The 18,741-nt window shown below is 60.0% G+C and overlaps 1 protein-coding gene across 1 annotated transcript in view; it reads left to right on the top strand.

Moving 5' to 3' along the window:
• The window catches only part of TRAPPC9 (trafficking protein particle complex subunit 9), a gene marked incomplete at its 3' end in the record, with an annotated part of 533,166 nt that extends 517,883 nt beyond the window's left edge, over positions 1-15,283 (top strand). Inside the window, exons 23-24 of the mRNA XM_081266489.1 lie at positions 13,723-13,946; positions 14,606-15,283. Coding sequence (XP_081122615.1) covers positions 13,723-13,946; positions 14,606-14,767 — 386 coding nt within the window. The remainder of the gene's footprint in view (positions 1-13,722; positions 13,947-14,605) is intronic.
• Between the last annotated feature and the right edge of the window lie 3,458 nt (positions 15,284-18,741).

Genomic DNA, 18,741 nt, shown 5'->3' with positions numbered 1-18,741 from the left:
CTGCACACAGTGCTCCTTGACTTGTGGTGGGGCTGTGTCCCCAAAACCTGTTGTATGCGAGAAATGCACTGGGCATGCCCACCTGCCTTGTGCCTTGCCCAGCCTCACAGCACACTGCAGTGCAGCTGCCCTGCTGACCGCCTGCCAGTCGGGCTGCAGCTTCTGCCACTGCCAGCACCACAGAACATCATGCTCACGTCACCAGCCTGGGAGATGGAAACTCAAACCTCAAACTGTGGCATCCACAGAATGCATATAGCTTTTGCTACCTTACGAAGTCAAACTGATGCAGGTGGGAGGACTTCGTCCTACAGATGAGGAGGTGCTACCAACACTGGGTCTGGGGACACTGATGTCCTTTTACCCTTGCAGACACCTTCAGGTGAGGATAGTCCAGGTGAGGATTCTGGGACTTGTAAAAAGAGGGGCTTGCCAAAGGACAGGTAGCCAGTAAGTGGAAAACATAAGGCTTCATGGCCTATTTGTTTCAGGCAACCAGGAAAAGGTACTATCAAGTCCCTAGGAAGCCATGGAGAATCTAGAAGTAGGGAAGGCTGCTGCTGGTGACCTTAGTGGACCTAGCCCTCCAAAGATAGAGAAAAGTTCAGCAGGCAATGGAGGAGGATGGGACAGCCTGCAAAATGGAGAAATGCGGGGAAGTCTAGTGGGAGATCTCATGGAGCAAATGAAGGGATGGAGGGATGGAGGGATGAGTGGTGGATGGATAGAAGGAAGGAAGGATGGAGGACGGATGATTGTACATGATGGCTGAATGAAGGATAGATAAATGGGTGATGGATGGATGGGTACAAAGGTGGAGGATGGATAGATAGAAGGGAAGATGTTGGGCAGATGGTTAGAAGATTGCATGATTGGATGGATGGATGGATGGATGGATGGATGAGTGGTGGGGAGGTAACTGGGTGGATTAGATGGGTAAGAAGATAGAAGACAGATAGGTAGATGATGGATGGTGGATGGATAAAAGAATGGACAATGGATGGATGGATTAGGGGATGGATGGGTGACATGTACTTTAGTGTGGTTTGAGTTTGCAAAGGTGGAAGTAATGTCCAGATCTTTGTTCCAGGGTTGAAGTAAAGGTGCCCAGATGGCTAGGTAGACAGAAGAAGCTAAATGGGTCACCCTAACTGGGAGTACCACAAAGCTAAGGTCAACGACTTCAGGAAATGGAACAGGAGAGCCCAACCTGGCTGCTAGTATCTCCAAGCCAGTACTAGAAGCAGCTGGGAGGATGCAGAGACAAAAATGAGCAAGGGTAGGCTGTGGCCCTCAGGCCTGCAGCAGGGGTGCTTATGGGTGATCTGATTTCTTGGATGGGTCAGGTTTACCAAGAGCCAATGTTAACGTCAATCCGAGGCACCAGAGACTTGACCTCCAGACTCCTGAAAAGATTTTATTCTGTGTTCCAACCACCCCATCCCTCCATAGCCGAGAGAAATCTACTGTGATCTCCAGACTAACACCCGACAGAACTGGGCCAGAGGTTTCTGATGCACGGCTGGGAGGGCCAACTGCATTGACCGCCCATAACCTTTGTCCTGGGCTGGACTGTGCTCATCTTAAATGGTTATTGATCAACTGGCACAGGGAACAGGCCAGCCATCCCCCAGGATGACCTCACAGACTGCTGGCCTGCCCGGGTGCCAGCTGTGAGGATGCCTCCTTCCCCCACCGTGCCTGGCTGACTGCAGCCCTGGGAGCCCATGGAGCCTCAGCTGCACTGCCCACAGGAGGGTGCAAGCTCGGTGTACTCCTTGTCCAGGGTGAGGACCTGCCTGCCAGTGACCCTGCTGTTGCTGCAGGGAGTGAGTGGACTCACAGGTGCGTGTGGCGTGGAGTGTGGGCCAGCTGGGCAGGTGCCATGAACACAGCTAGGTGAGCGGTCAGCAGCCATGTGGCTGAAGAAGGGTTTCAGGATGAGAGGCAACACGTGTGAGAGCTGCAGTGACCCTGAGCATGGACAGCCCCTGGTGCCCTTGTGCCCTTGTGCCCTTTGCCTCAGGGGTATTCCACATCCTGCCAGGCAGATGCCACCATCCCTTCTTACAGAGCCGGAGACAGAGAAAGGGTGGTTGACCTGCAGCCATACCACTGGCTGGAGATGGTAGCCCTCCCTCTGCCCAGGACCTGCCACCTGCCAATTCCAGAGATGGTCCCTGTGGCATGTCCTTTCTCAAGTGCTTCCCCCAACCTGCACCCACCTCAGGTGCATCATATGCAGGACGGGAAGCCCTTGCTCCAAAACCCTGGGGCCCCTCGTCCTGCCCTCGGGGGCTCAGAGGCTCTGTCAGAGGACCCCAGAGTTCCTGGAGAGAGACCTGAGACCTGAGCCCAGGAGCAAGGGCCACAGCCAGTGCTGGGAACCATTGGATTTCAGTCAGCTTTTTTGCCACTATGATGAAAGGACCCAACCAAAACCGCTGTGGAAGAGGAAAGGTTTACTGAGGGGCCCGGGTTTCAGAGGTCTCGATCCACAGATAGCCAGGTCCATTCCTGAGGGCTCGAGGTGAGGCAGGACATCATGGCAGAAGAGGTGGCAGAAGGAAGCAGTTCACGTGATGATCAGGAGGCAGACAGAGAGGTCTCCACTTGCCAGGTACAAATACACACCCATAGCCACGTCCCAGTGCCATCTCCTCCAGCCACACCCTGCCACTTCAGTTACCGCTCAGTGAATCCCTATCAGGAGATTAATTCACTGATTGGGTTAAGACTCCTGGTACCCAGTCTTCTCCTCTGGACCTTTCTTGCATTGCCTCACACATGAGGTTTTGGGGGACACCTCACACCCAAACCCTAACATAGCGTGTCCCTCTTCTCTGGCTCAGAGCTGCCTGGGCGACTGCTCAGCCTGTGCCCACCACAGTTCCATGGACCTGTCCTGCTGCCTGCGAGCAGCGTAGGGTGCTGCCTGATCCCATGTTGCTCCCCTCCAGCCAAGCAGAGTGGAAGCAGCCTGAGAGTACCTCTTGTGTGTGATGGAGGTGGCAAGGTAAAGGAGATAGGAGCCGGGACGGGCTCTGCACCTGGGACCTAGTAATCAGCTGGTTCTCAGCTGCCTGCTGTAGCCTGAGAGCAGGAATCCTAGAGCGTCCAGCCCCTGGGGAGAATTCCTCTAGACTTCAGGCCCTTGAGCCCTGCTGGAGGACCCAGGCTGGGGAGGTTGCTCTGGCAGGCCTCAGACACAAAGTGACCAGTGGTTGGGGGCCTCAGGCCGGGAGTGGCTCGCATCACCACCCTGCCTGCCCAACGTGGCCTGGAAGCTGCCTTCTTGCCATGACCTTTCTGCAGGTCTCTTGGTGCAGTGGGGCTTCATGCTCCACATTGAGCTTGGGCAGGCACCACTTTTGGAGCATTTGCCCCCATTAACGTTGGGTTCAGGAGGCCCAAGGTGCAACCTCCTACCCCTGGTCCTCTGGCAGGGCTTAGGGGCCTGACGGCTGGAGGAATTCTCCCCATGGGCGGGGCTGTCTGTTCACTTGTCCAGTAGTTCAGTGAACGGGCCCCGAGCCCCTGTCTTTAGGGAGCTCACCATTACCTGGGGAGTCACTCCATCTGGGGACAGCTGTGGTGCGGGCTAGGCAGTGGACGGTAGTTCAGGACATTTTCCTGGAGGAGGTACCACTGGGGCCGTTTTGAAAAGACCAACAGTAGCCATCAGGAGGGACATGGGTGTTTCTGGAGGTCGTGAGGGAGAATGTCAGGGCAGGGGAGTCACAGCATGCTGGGAGGAGTGGTCACAGGGGAGGAGACACGGGCAGCTACTGCAGGAGCCCCCCTGCAATGTGATCACATTTTGCCCTCTCCTTGGTGCCCGTTCCTTCCCCGTGGCTGATTCTCTCACTGGACAGACACAGTGTGGGGAGCATGTAGGTGCCGGCAGAGGCCCGTGCACACAGGCCCTGCTGGGCTCAGGGAGTTGCCAGTCCTTTAGAGCAGGCAGACCAAGCGAGCGCCCTGCCGTGGCTCACCATGGCCAGGCCCAGGAGGGGAGACTGAGGGACAGCCGCAGCGTGCTTCCAGGCAGAAGTAACAAGTAGCCTACACTGCTGCTGGCCCCCAGGCCCCCTGGCCCCCTGGGCCACCTAGCCCCACCTCTCAGCTGCCTCCTCTGGGGCAGAAAGGGCGCGATTCCACCCAGCCCCCTGTGCCCCAGGGCCCGTGTGAGTGATCCGGTGGGCAGACGGGAGGGCCCAGGGAGGCCCAGTGTGGGGTGGCAGAGCTCTCGCAGGTCAGCGGAGGGCCTGCCTGTGGGCAGCATCATTGCTTCATTTAGACAGGCTGGAGAGAATGTGACAAGTGAGAGGTTGGGAAGGGAGAGGTGGCGCTTGGGGACAGAGGGATCATTTAAATTCTCTGCTGTTCTCAGGAGGTGTCTCTGTGTGACGGTCCAGCCAGAAGGCACACTCTTCTTTTCTCCTTCCTTTTTTTCTTCTGGTTTATCTTCAGTTGTCTGAGGTGCTTATCCAAAAAGGCTTTGGGGAAGGACTTAATGTGGTCCTTGTCTCCGCCAGCCAAGTGAGATTCCCTGTGCACGGTGCAGGCCATTCTAGCCTACCCCATCCCCAAGGCCTCAGTGTCCCCCAAGTGCCCCCCAAGTGCCCCCTGACCAGAGGCTTGGTTAGCTGCGCTCTGGAGACCGTAACTCTCACTGCTAAATGCTGTAACAAACAGTCCCCCCATTTCCGGGACCTGGGCACCAACCTTATTTTATCCCACCTCAGGCATTCCTGGGTGTTAGGCGGGGACCCAGGCTCCATCCCTCTTGTGGCTCTGCCCATCCTGAGGCTCTAGTTGGCTCATCCCACGTGGCCCCACCTGCCCAGTGCCCCCACCCCCACCTTGTGGTTCCTCCCTCCTCTGCTCTTCAGTGTCCTCAGAGCCCGGAGATGAGGGTTGTAGGAGAGACGAGCCTACGGTCCAGGTTGAGGGAGGGGTGATTTTCCTACTTCTATTGGCCTGACTTCCGGGCAGGCAGAGGCTGCAGTCTGTGTGTGCCTGGGAGGAGAGGGCATGCTTTCACCTGCCATCCACTGCAGCTGAAGCCTTCTCCAGAAGGGATCCTGGAGGGCCCTCAAGGAAGGGCTTGTGAGCAGGGCACAGGGGCTGTGGTGGAGGCCATAGGAGCCCAGCACGGGCAGCAGCAGATGCCACCTTCAGGAGGAGGCAGGCTGTGGGGCATGTGCAGGCTTCAGTGCCAGGGAGACCGTCCCAGGGGCAGGATGAGCCCCTGTGGGATGCTGCAGGACCCTAAGTGGACAGTGGACAGTGCTGGTGCACTTGGCACTGCTCAAGTAGCCGGGCTGCCGTCTGTTGAGTCTTGGGCCATGGATTTGCAACTTTGAGCTCAGAGAGGTTAGGTGCTGGCTGGAGGTCACGCAGGCATGAGGCAGTCTGGCCTGGCTCCCGGTTCCTCTCCACTCAACTGCCTCATTGCACTTGATCCCAGAGGGAAACTCCAGCCCCTGCAGCAAACACCAGAGCCTCTTGGGACTTCTGGGGCTGCAGGTGCACCCTCAGCAGGTGAGTATCCTTGCCCCAAGCAGACCAGGTCCCCTAGAACCTGAGGGCTTGGCAGTGAGTGCTCACTGTCTGTGCCCAGCTCCCTCCATTCACCACTGCCCATCGATGGCACCAACACTTGTGCCTCTTATGTGCTGAAGGTTGGGGTGGTGCCGGATGTGCCAAGAGTTCCTGGCATTTGGCTGGCTTAACTCAGAACCTCCTGGGTGTGGGCACCCGGGGTCTGTCGGGCCTTCCTTCTCCAGCCAGTCTCTGGGCCCAGTTCTCCCAGCACGCCTCCTTCACTCAGCCCTGCCCTTCCTTGGTCAGATGCGGGAGCCCAGGCTCTGGGTCTTGGAGAGGCTTCCCTGGCCCCTGATGCAGTGCCTGAGCGCCAGCGGCTGCACAGCTGCTCCCATTCCAAGCCTGAAGCTTCCCCGCATCACCAGGGCTCGAGGCCCTGGCCACGCGGGCTCTGAGTTGGGAGGCCACGGCTTGCCGCCTGCAGTGGCTGTTCTGCCCTTCAAGGCAGCGGCTCCGCCCGTCCACAGCCCCAGCACCCAGGGCTCTGCCGGGAGGCCTGCCAGGTGGAGGAGCCCTCCCCACCCCAGTGGGCTCCCGGAAGCCCCAGCCCTCCTTGGGCTGGGGACAGGAACCTCCCACTGGAGGCCGCAAGCTTCACAGGTCTCTTCTCCAGCTCCAATTTGCTTTAATTTTAATTTAATTCCCTTTAATCTTTAATGAAAAGTTGTAAAAGTAAATTATTTACCCGAGAGAGGCGAGAGAGGCGGCAGCTCCTCGGGAGCGGTCTCGGCTGGAGGGTGATTACACATGCGTCCCAGCGGCCGCCAGCAGAGCGGGAGCACTTGGTCCCGGAGCAGCTGGTTGCCTTAGCGGCTGTTCAGCTGGGCGCCGGCTCCAGCACGCAGGTCCCGGTGTGCTGCGGGGAGGACCCCGTGTTCTGTCCACAGTCGGGTCAGTGCATGTCCTGTAGGAGGAGCAGCGTGCTGGGTCTGGGGGGACGTCCCCTCTCCACGTCTGAGCTGCCTTGGGCTCCAGTGCACTCAGCCGAGGCCCCCTTCCTCATGCGGGGTCAGAGATGGGTGCACAGCCGGGGCTGCGGTCTGACTCTACCTTCCCATACGCCCAGTGCCCCTGCGTCAGACCCTAGCCCGTATCTCCTCACTCACCTCCTGGGCATTGGCAGTGCTTCCGACTCCTTTTCCAAACTCTGTCTCAGCACAGTCAAGTGGAACGTCTGGGTCCAGGAAAACCATAGTTGGCGTAGTTGGTTGGCTTGGAGGAGTGACTTGCAGGAGGGGCTGTGTGTGCAGCTCAGAGGATCGGTCACAGGGACGAAAATATAGCTACTGGGCACCAACATGGTGCTTTCACTTGATTCATGTTTGATTCTGAGCTTCCTAGCAGCCAGTGTGAAAAGGCAAGTTGCTTGGCTTCCATTGGTAAGGAGGGAAGGCCGGTCAGGTTGGTTGGTTGCACACCTAGCAACTAGCTATGCTATCATGGGAGAAAATTTACCAGAAGAAAATTCACTAGTCTTTACCAGAATTAGAAATTAGAGAACTTTATTCTAGATCTGCCAGTGCTTCCCCAGAGGACTCCTGATGGCGTGGAGGAAGTGAAGGAGACCAACAGCTGGGCCCAGGACCTGGCTCTCATCACACTGAGGTTCGCCACTCTTCCCATGTGAACTCCTTCAGCTTCACCTAGAGAGAAAGGAAGTTCCTTGACCAATCCCACGCCTCCCGAAGCCACGCCTCCCAAGGCCACGCCCTCCAAGAACAAAACTTCCCTCTCAAACTCAGGTCCACCCAAGACCCATGTCAACTGACAGCCGGGTGTGTGTGTATCTCTGAGGCCTTAACTCTAAACGTGCATCAGCTGGTCAGGCCCGGAGCACCTGGGCACCTTGCTCCTTGTTCTGAGTCTACCTTTTTTATCCTACATCTGACATTTGCATTGAAGTCTACCTCGAATTCCTTGCTTCTGCTGGTCTCCTGGGCAGGTGAATGGAGTTACAGGGAGGAGAGGCAGGACAGCCTCGCTCGGAGTTGGAGCTCTGGAGCAAAAATCATCCTTCACGTTCCGGCCTCTGGAGCCTTGTCCTCAAGGGGCAGAGCGGGTGGGGGCTGAGCCGGGAGGGCAAGGCTTCACGGGTCCCGCACCTGCCACAGTGCTGACTTGCACTCTCCCTGGGCCCGCTCATGTCTTAGAGGGTTCCTTGAACCATGTGTGGGAGCAGGAGCCGGGTGCAGCGCGGCCTGGGAGGGGCCACCCTGCCGTCCTCCAGTCCTCCATGCCTCCTCTCCCTGCTCCTCCCCACAGCCCGCTCTGAGGAAGACAGATGGTGCCTGTGGACACCACATCGGAAACGCATGCCCAGCACCACCCTGGATGAGGGGAGCTAGGCTGTCTTCTGAAGTCCACTGTGGTCTACAACCACTGCTGGACAGGCCTGTTCTCCCTAAGAACCCAGCAAATATCTCCGAGGTGCCAGCGGAGACCAGCTGCTCCTGGCCCAGGATTGGCCCTCCAGCACTAGTCAGCAGAGACCAGACTGGAGGGACAGCTGAGATGCTGCAGTGCCCAGTCCCGACCAGTTGGCCCACAGGTCCTGGGATCCGGCCCTCCTTGCGCTGTCCCATGGCTCTAATTCCTGTGTCCACCCTGCTGTGGCCTAGGGTTTTGCTCTTGTAATGTGGCTTGCCCAGAGCTGGAGTCCTGCCCCTCTCTGGTGGCCCCTAACTGGCCTGTCTCTCAGCTCTGGAAGCTGCTCCTGGGAAGAGCCTCGGCCTCGGTTCCAGCCCTGCTGGGGCCCAGACTCCCAGGGAGGGAGCACCTCAAGAGTGGAGGCCTGGGCTAGTGGTTCCAGGTCCTTCTGCAGGGAGCAAGCATGCAGACTGCACACAGGGCTGTCCCCAGGTGGAGGGGGACAGTGAGCACTAGGTCGCTTGGCCGGGCACCAGAAATACAAATCGAAACCAGTGGACAGGGTCCCTCAGCCCACTCAAGACGTCAGGACCCAAAAGGCAGACAGGAGGCAGTGTCGCAGAGGTGCAGACAAGAGTGCGCCACCGGGGGACTGGAGCCCACAGGGCTGAGGGGGAAGCACTCTGGCAGCGCCGTCCTCCTCCATGGCAAGTCCTCTCAGGCATCCACGCAGAGAAACTAAAACTTGAATGAAGTTCACAGCAGCATTTCCTACAGTGAGAGGTGGAAAACCCAGGTGCCACCAACAGAGTGCACTTCTGCATGTCTGTGCGACGAATCGTCATCACTCTCCTGAAAAGGGGTGGCTTGCTGACTCCCCCTAGGCCACCGGTGCCTCCCCACCAGCTCAGGGCTGGCTTCTGTGTGGCAACCCACATCACCCCTCTGCACCCCCGAGTTCTACACAAGAACCACTAGAGCTGCACCTGCTCTCTGGGCTCCTAGAAGACCAGGTGGCCCGGGCCTGGCAGGTGGGGATCCTGTCAGCTGCAGTAAGAGCCTTGAGCTAGCCCAGCCTCCCCTGCCACGGGCCACATGCCCATTCTCTCAGGCCCATGTTGGCCACCCTGGGCCCAAGCCCAGGCCATGTCCCTTCCTGTCTGCCAGCGCAGCCCCGGGAGCCCTGGCCTCGCGTCTCCTATTTTTAGCCTGCGGTTCTGCAGAGCCTGCCGGGTACGGCACAGAGCAGCCTCCTCAGGAGGAATTCTGGGCCAGACAGGATGAAGTCCGTGACTCTGGCCAGTTCAAAATGCGGAGGAGAGACTGGGGCCAGAGGCTCAGAGGAAAAGATGGTCCTTGACCTGATTTAATACTTTGAGAAAAGAAGCTAATCTGCTCCTGGGAGAAGCCTGGTGACATGCGGTCCCCTGCAAGAGCCGCCTCCCCAGGAGTGCACCCTCATGTGGGCCCCAGCGTTGGTCCCCAGGTCCTCTGTTTGGAGTGCACTTTAGATGGTGGCTCCAGTCCCCTCCTGTTACAGAGGAGCACGGGGATGGGAACACAGCCAGAGTGAGTGGAGGGGCAGGGTGTGGACAGGGCTCCCAGCCCCAAGCCCCGTGGTGCCCGCGAGGACCACCCTTTCATTCCTTCAACAGATAAGGAAGAAGACCAGTGTCTGCCACGTGCCTTTCTGTTCTGGGTACTGGGCACCATGGTGAGCAGGAAAGCCGGGGCCAGTTTCCTGGAGCTTCCTGGTGGAGAGGCAGAGACAGTTAATGACTAAAAAGTCAACAAGAAAGCTTCAGACAAGAGGAGGAGGCCTGTGAAAAGTGCAGTGCTGACGAGCAGTGAGGCCCTTTGCTGGGTGGTCAGGGCAGCCTCTCTGGGGAGAAGGCCAAGAGACCGTCAGGAAGGAGGTGCAGGTGGGGAGCCGCGGTGCAAAGGATCTGGGGGCAGGGATGGTGTGCTGCAGGGACAACCAGGACAATGGTGGAGGAGGGGCAAGCTCAGGGCCAGCAAAGGGCAAACCAAGTGGAGATGTCCCCCACCAGCATTGTCACAGCAGGGTCTGAGCCTGGCCTGAGAGCATGTGGACACAGGGGCCCGACGGGAACTGCAGGAGAGAGTGCTGGCCTGGGGAGGCGAGGAGAAGGCACAGCCCCACTGACCACAGGACACGCCCACTGGCTGGGGCTGGGTGTCAGGTGGAGAGGACAGACTGACCCTCCAGATGAGTGGGAGCCACTGGACGGGGCACCAGGGAACAGGCATCTGAGAAGTGGAGGCCTCCATTTTGCCTAAGTTAAGGAGGAGACACCCACTAGCTGCCCAGACAGACATCGGGGTTTCTAAGTGAGGAGACCAAGGCTCAGGGTGTCAGCTGTGTCCATTCACAGCAAGACAGGGCCACACCAGCCTGTCGGCTCTGAGCCTGGCTCTGCCTGCCCAGGCTGGCTGTCCACCGAGGGGCCTGGAGGGGCTCCCCGGGCTGCCAAGGCTCCACTTGTCCCCAGGCTCCCCTGAACTGATTCTCGTTGCTCTGAAGAGGCTGCGTTACTGCCTAGTGGTCCTGGGGGGGGGGGCGGGAAGGAGCTGGCAGACCAGGCCCTTCCTTCCGGAGGCCCCTCCCCTCAGGTGCTCACCTTGCCATGACTGAGCTGAGGGCCCCACGCCAGACCCCCACTTCCTCCAGACCCCTGTGCCCTCCTGGGTCCCCCACTGTGTCCCTGGGGCCTCTCTGGGAGCATGGTGGAGCAAGCACAGCGGGAACAAGGGCCATCAGAGCCCACACTTCACGGTAGTGGCCCTCCAGCCCTGCCTCTCGGCGGCCGTATGCGAAGTCTCACCTCCCACGCTCCAGCGCCCTCCTGCGCCCGCAGACCCAGGTCCTGGGGCCAGCTCCTCTGGGGCTTCCGCTGTTCCTGCCTGGCAGCCTTGCTCATCAGGGCTCCGGAGAGGAGGTACTCCTGTTCTCCAAGGTTGGCAGGCAGCTGGTTCTGGTCCCAGGTCCAAGAGGTGAGCCAGCTTCAGCCCCGGTGTTAGGACAGTGGCTCTGGGGGCTGCAAGTGCTGCCTGGGCCCAGCTATGCGGCAGCGATGTCCTCTCCAGGACAGCTCAGTCACTGGCCGCCACTGGGCTGTTATCCTGAGATGTATTTTCACCGTGTTCCCTAAGCAGCACCCTGTGGGTCCCCAGGGAGCCCACCAGGGTGTCCTTTGGAACTCGGGAACCGTGGCACTCTCTGGAGAAAGCAAGCCTGCCCTGCCCGCTGGGGAGATGGGCTTCCGGGCAGTGTCACGGGGAGGCGTGGTGTGCCTGGGCCAGGATCTGACCTGCTGGCGCCGCAGAGGCTGCCCCCTGAAACCGGAAGGAAGTGGCCACTGTGGAGCTCAGAAGCCCACTCACTTGGCAGCCGGTTGGTGTAGGGGTCAGAAACCAGGGTGGAGTGACCAAGTGTCCCAGTCTGCCTGCACTGCAGGACAGGCACACTGGCAGACTAGGGACAGACAGCTAGACCTGCGCACTGACCCTTCTCCATCATTGCCCTCCCTGCAGGGGGCATCAGGGAGGCCAGTCGTGACAGCCACACATCCCAGCTCTGGTAGGAGCACCCACAGACCCCCGCCAGGTCCTCTCAGCCTAACCCCTCACCCCATCCCACCTGGGAGGTCAGGCCTACCGTGCCAGTTCTGCAGGTGAAGTGGAGGAGGCTTCAGCTGGCGGAGCAGCAGGTCAGAGGTGAGGCTGAGACCCCCCCAGGGTCCAGCCCCAGGCACACGTCTGCTTCCCGGTCAGGCCCCACGCCCTCCGCCCTCCTCCTCTTAGAAAAGAACAGGGGAGGAGTCCACCAGGAGCTGTGTTCATGGGAACAATTGCTTGCAGGACAGCGACTCTCCAGCTTCGCCATCCTGTCTCCCCCCGGGGCTGTGCAGAGCTGGGCTAGGACGGGTGGACGGCAGGGGGCCGTGGCACAGTCTGCGGAAGGACGGAGCAGAGGCGCCCTGGAGCAGCCATGCTCCCCTGACTCGCACGGCCCGCCCTCCGTCAGCAGCACCAGCCACATTCCCGCTTGTTCAAGGGCGTCAGACTGCACCGGGTTGGGTTCACCACTCAGGGGACATTCATAGAGCAGAGGTGAGGGGTGCTGAGGACTGACGGGCACCTCCCTGTGCTGGGCCACCTGTCACACAGCAGCACGGTCCTCAAGTCTCAAGTCCCTCAGACACTTACCATGTGGCAAGATGGAGCTTTGCTGGTGTCGCGGCTGACCTCTCCAGAGGGACATTTCTAGAACAGGGTGTGGATATCTCCTCACAGATGGCCGTGTTGGCCTTGGCTGCATCTGACAGGAGTCTCAGGCCCACAGACAGAAAGGGCCATGAGTGTTGGGTTCCTCTGACGCCCTGGCCTCAGCAGAGCCCGGCAGCTAGGGCAAAGAACAGCCCGTCCTCATGGCTGCCCCATGTGTGCCAGACACTGCTGGAGGTGCTTATGTGTGTGCTACAGATAGACCCGTGGGCAAGGGCTCAGCCCCAAGCAGATGCCAGCCTGGCCAGATTCAGCTCAGGCGGTCCTGTCAGTCAGGGCTGTAAGGTGCAGCAGAAGCCAAGTTTTGAGGGCAAATCATAGCCTTAAAAATATATAAAGGAAAAGAGGTGTCCTCTTCCTTCTGGTACCATCCCCTGTGCCTGCCCCGAGGGAGGGACCCCTCTGGCCCCCTTGTGGACACCCTTGCTGCTGGGTCACTGCAGACTCAGCCTGGCCCAAGTCTTGGCTGACTGGCCTGTTCTCTTCCACTGTGAACTTTCTCAACGCTGGGACTTGTTCGCCTCTGTCCTTATCACACTGGCTACAGGTGCTGGCAGGGTGCGAGGGACAGTCAGCGTCGGCATGGCGAGCTCCCGAGTCATTTCCGCAGCTCCTCCTACTCCTGCGTAGCTGGTGCCATGGAGGCCTTGCCTTGTAGATGGGGAGGGACACAAGTGCAGCCACTGAGGGGGAGGTGTAGGGGGTCCCCCTGGGGACACTCGAGGATGTGGCTGTGGGCCGACGCTGGGCCAGCTCGGGGCCCTGCCAGCCACTCACTCCTTGCCTTGGTGGTGCTGTCACCCGAGACAGCCTGCCATTTCCCCACCAGCCCCGGCACGGCCCGGCCCGGCCCCTGGCTGGCCCCACACCTGCCATCCCACAACGGGAGCACTTGACCTGAATGGCTTGGGAACAGGGGCAGGAGCCCAAGCCACTGTAAGGAGGCGGGCCTCTCAGAACTTGGCCTCCGTGTGCCTCCTGCCAGGTCCCAGGCCCTGCCCCCAGGCCATCCTGCTGGCCCAGGTCCCCTGAGCAGGTGGGAGTGCGGGCATGGCTCCTCCCATGGGCCAGGTGGATCTCCCTGAACCCAGCCTCCTCCAGGGCCTCTGCCAGTCATTCCTGCCGGCTGCCCTGCATGGTCCTTCCCCATTCCCACCCCGTGGTTTCTGACCCTGACCTGGACCAGGGGACCCTGGAGAGCCCGGGAACGGTGGGTAGGGTCAGCCTTTCTATGTGGCGGTGTTAGGAGCGCCCACGGTGCCTCAGGCCCAGGACGGTGAGCGCTGTACTCTGCCCCCACGGTGTCTCTGCCAGACCCTGCTTCAGAGGGCGTCCCGCCCCGGGCTCTGCACCCAGCCTGGCCTGGAGGGGCCGGCCGCGTGCTGGGGGAGCCAGGAGGAGGGGTGAGCGCCGCCTCTCACCTCGTGTCCTTTGCAGACGTGCTGGTGGACGGACAGCCCTGTGACTGCGAGGCGGCGGCGGCCTGCCGGGTGGGCGACCCTGTGAGCCTGGAGGTGCGGCTGACCAACCGGAGCCCGCACAGCGTGGGCCCCTTTGCGCTCACGGTGCTGCCCTTCCAGGACCACCAGAACGGCGTGCACGACCGCGAGCTGCAGCACACGCTGTCCTTCGTGGGCTCCGGCACCTTCTACCTCGACGCGGTGCGTGGCGGCTCAGCGGGGCCTCCGTGGTGGCTGTCCTCCCTCCCCCGGGTGCCGGGCTGCGGGGTCAGCCCAGATCAGCAGACAGGGCTCCTCTCGACACATCGTCACCCTGTGCCTCCTGACCGGGGTCTAGGAGGCCAGGACGATGGCCGCACCTCCCTCGAGGGCCGGGCCGGGGAGCACTGGAGTGCGCTCAGACCCAGTGCTCCTGTCATCGGGGGTGCCCTCACGCCCAGACCAGCAGCCACTACACACCCGGTGCCCGAGCACGGAGGGCTCAGCCCCGATTCTAGCCCTCGTCCCCACACCCGCCTTGTCGGGCCTGAGCACAGCCTCCTGGTCCACCTGCTGCACCCCAGCCACCCCCACACTGCAGCCCATACTCCTGACTCACAGAACCCCCAAACAGCTCAGAGAGGGAAATGCAATCGCCTTCTTTCAGAGATGAAAACAGGCTCAGAGAGGTATAGCAACTTGCCCAAGGCAGCACAGCAAAGAAGTCTGGGAGAGGGCATGGGAGCCAGGCCTGGGTGGGCTGACCCGGGCTGTCCCTCCCTTCCCCGTGTCCTGCTGCCTGGGCAGGCTCAGGGCACTCCTGGTGGCTTTGGGGTTGGTGTTGGTAATATGGGCTGACGTCCCTTCCTCCTCCCACACAGGTACAGCCCTCAGGCCAGGCGTCCTGCCTCGGGGCCCTCCTCTTCCTCTACACCGGGGACTTCTTCCTGCACATCCGGTTCCACGAGGACAGCAAGAGCAAGGAGCTGCCGCCGTCCTGGTTCTGCTTGCCCAGTGTGCATGTGCGCGCCCTGGAGGCCTAGGCCTGAGTCCCCTGCTGGCCCCAGTCCCGGGGACGGGGAGGCCGGCCTCCACCCCACCACAGGCCTGAGGCCTTCCTGAAGCTGCCCTCTCCTCCTCCCCGCTCACACCCTGTCCTCTCCCTTCTCCTGGGGAGTCCGCTGGGCCCCTGCCCTCTGCCCCACTGAGCGGGGCCCTCAGGAGCTGACCAGGCCCCAGGCCAGTGCTGGGAGCGCTGTGCTGCTCCGGACAAGCCCCACACCGCTCACCGCTGGAGCCCGTCCCTGCTCCCGCCCTGGCCATGGGAAGGCAAGCATGAGGGTGGGCACCCCAGAGGGCCACCTTCGGCCCTAGGAATGTCCTCGGGGCCAGCTCTTTACTTGGAGGCTCTGAGGGCAGCCAGGCAGGGTGAGGACGTCATGGCTGTGCCAGGCTAGGCCTGGGGCTCCCCACCTGGGCGGGGTTCTGTCTGGGAGCCCGTCCTGGGTCCCTGTGTGTGACGCGTTCTCCAATAAAGAGTCTCCCTCGCTGCCTCTGCACAGCGCTGGTCTGCTCGCTGGGGCGGGGCGGGGCGGGGCGGGCAGCGGGCAGGGCCACCCACCCAGCACAGCCCGCCTCAGGTGAGGAGGTGGGCCAGGGCCGCCGCCTTGAGCCAACGTGGTCGGCCAGCGTTGCTGTGTCCCTACGGTAGGGCTCCCAGGTCACTTCCCCCATGTGCTCGCTGGGCCTGCCCCAGAGCCCGCGCAGAACTGGCCAGAGCCCCACACCACGCTCCTCCGCCCTGAGCTCCCGGCTGGCCCTGGCTGGCCCGGCCTCTTGCTTTCCCTGCTGAGGGCCACTTGACTCGGCCCGTCCACACAAATGCTCCTGGCGCTGCCCCAGGAGCTCAAGGTCCACCCAGGGCTGCCACCCAGCTTGCCCAGCACCTGCCTCGTGAGCCAGTCTACTCTGCAGGCAGCTTGGCAGGCCGGCTGCCACCCAGAGGCCCCCGCCAGTCCTGCCTGCCCACTGGGTCGTGGCCGGGCAGGGGCAGCTTTCCAATCACGGAGCTGCCAGGGGAGCTGAGGGCCCTGCTCTCGGCCCACCCCGTGGGCCCTGCCCACAGACCCTGCTGCCCACGGAGCCGCCCTCCACTGGCCTCCAGGGAGTCCAGAGCAGCAGCCAGCTTGGAGCCACTGGCCACGCGTGGCTTCTCAGCAGGACCAGGCTCAGCTGCGGTGGGTTCCTAGCTGGAGCCCCCCACAAGCGAACCCCAAGACAGGGACTTGGGCACTGACAGCTGGTGCCGGAGGTCGAGGGACATCCCCAGGGGGTGCGGGTCACAGGGAGGGGGATGACCATAGAGGGTGGCCCTGAGTTCCCAGGACGGGTGGCTGGCACCGACTTCCTCAGGAGGCTTGGGGAGGGGAGCCAGGCTGTGGGCACCTACGCACACACTGACGCCGAGCCACTTGAGGTCACTTCCCGCCCAGGCAGCTCCAGTCGGCCAGGTTGCCACCTGCGCGAGCAGCTGGGTCCTGGAGCCGGACCTCAGGCGTCCCTGGATGCCGAAGCTCCCAGAGCCCAGTGGGCGGAGGGCTCCGTGCAGCAGAGGGAGCGGGGGTGGGGGTGGTGGTGGGGGGTGGAGTGGGGGGGGCGCGGGAGGCCTGAGGGCTGGGGGCGCTTCCCAAGTACCTGGACGTCCTGATCCCCAGACCCGAAAGATGGGATTCTCGGCTGCCCGCCTGTGGCCTTCTGATGTCATCCAGGGTGCTGCAAGGTGGTGGGTCACAGTGCCCGCTAGCTGCCCGTTGGTCTCTCAGCTTGAGGCTGTGGGGGACACAGCCCAGAAGGCCTGCTTGGCCCAGGTATCGGGGCCCAGGGGAGGCTCCGAGAGGGGTGACCTGGCTCCTAAACGGGCCCAGCACTCTCTCGGCCTCAGTGTGCACAGATCCCCAGACACGCTGCTGAGTGAAGGACGCGGTGGGGTGCCCTAGGCCGGCTGCTACAGGCACCGGCCCCGTCGCCCTCTGCTTCAAGAGACTTCTATAAAAACACGTTGAAGGTGGGACCGGTGACCTTCCTGGGGTCACAAGTGACACCGCACCTGGTGTCGGCAGGAGGACGCAGGTCACGGGGACTTCAGGACGCGTGTGCGGTTGGCGGTTGGGAGGGTGGAGACACAGGCTCATGTAGAAACCTGGAAGAGCTGATGGGGGATCCCGGCGGAGCTCGGTTCCAAGCAGGAAGCGTGTTGGTGGTTGTTTCCAAACACAGCACACCCAGGTGACCTCAACCCCATCCCTGAAATTCTGCCTCCCCCGGGACCCTTGCGTGTGACACTGCTGTGCTCTGTGCTCCTGTGTGGGTTCATTCGTCCACAACACGAAGCACTTCAGGGCACAACTTCCTGACACACGCTCACATGGGCACGGGCTGCACAGAGAAGGGGGCTCCTCCCTGGAGGCGTCCCTAGAGCCCTGGCCACGGGCCAGCTTTGAAAGATTTGAGCCTCACCTGGGGCCCTCAGCCTGACAGCTCAGAAAACCTCTGTCACTATGACATCTTCAGAGCCAGTCCCAGTTCCAATAAGCAGGGCTTTCACATGGTCACCTGGCTCCCGGGGCCACTGAAAAATGATAAGGGATCATGACAAATAATAAATACAGAACCAAAGAGGCTGTCCACAGAAGGGACGTACAGTGGCCTTCCTGCTAAACACAACTGAAAAAGACAGGAGTCACCTCAACAAACAGGGGACAGCAGCAATCAAGACCCCCATGTCGGTGAGCAGACAGCAAGGACCCTGGGCCCAGGCAGCGGGTCCCGAGACGCACCACACACCGACTGTGATGAGGACTCCTGAGGAAAAGAGGAGGGGATGGGCGGGACTTAAAATACACGATTCACACATGGCGGTGTGACTTGAGAAGACCAGATGGAAGGCCGCGACCTTAAAGGGAGACAGAAAGACCGTGGCCTTCAAGGAAGTGGTGATCTGATTGACGGCTCCCTTCGTGATGTCTGGGAGTGCCGAGTGAGGATGACGCTTTTCAATAGGTGTGATGAACTTCACCAAAACCGTCCTCCAGCACAAAAGCCGCATCAAAGGGAACGCAAACAGGACTTAGAGGAGAAAGAGATGGATACAGGAGCTGGGGGTGTCGCTCAGTTGGTTGAGTTCTTGCCTCGCCCTGGGTTCAATCCCAGCACTACACACACACACACACACACACACACACACGCACGCACACACGCACCAGATGGAATGTCAGAGACACAAAAAAGAAAGAACAAATACAGCAAAATCACACGGAAGTTGGTGAGGGATGGTTGGAATCCAGGTATAGGGTGCTTGGATTTCAATCTCAAAGGTTCTGGAAGAGGGCCAAGATGATGATTGACAGACTTGGGACTTGGTGCTTTAGTTATGAAAGTTACCGTTTCTAGAATAACCATTAAGAAAATGAAAAAAACATAATAGCTTCTAAATTAACACACCCCAAATCAGGAATAAGGCAAACTCATCAATCAGTCCAAAAGAAGGCACAAGAAGGAGAACTAACTGAAGAAATAGAAATGACAGAAAAGATACAACCATGACATAATGACATTAATAATGTTGATAGTAATGCTTACAGTTAAATAGCACTATGTGTTAGGTGTTATTCTGATCTTATATATATATGTTTGTATGTATGTACCACATCTAAGCATATACATATGTATACACATATATTTATGTATATGTGTATATATACACACATATATGTCCTCTTTTTTAATATATTTTTAGTTGTAGATGGACACAATACCTTTATTTTATTTACTTATTTTTATATGGTACTGAGGATTGAACCCAGTGCTTCACATATGCTAGATGAGCACTCTACCACCAAGCCACAACCCCAGCCCCTGATATTTCATTTAATAAAGGTGTGGACTCCTTCCTTACATGATAGATAGATAGATATAGATATATAGAGATAGATGACAGATATATATCTATCACCTGGAC

This window comes from Spermophilus citellus (genome assembly GCF_964194105.1).
Source record: "Spermophilus citellus genome assembly, chromosome: 14".
Classification (NCBI taxonomy): Eukaryota; Metazoa; Chordata; class Mammalia; order Rodentia; family Sciuridae; genus Spermophilus; species Spermophilus citellus.
Note: the sequence above shows the minus strand (reverse complement) of the source record. Positions and strands in the feature narration are given on the sequence as shown.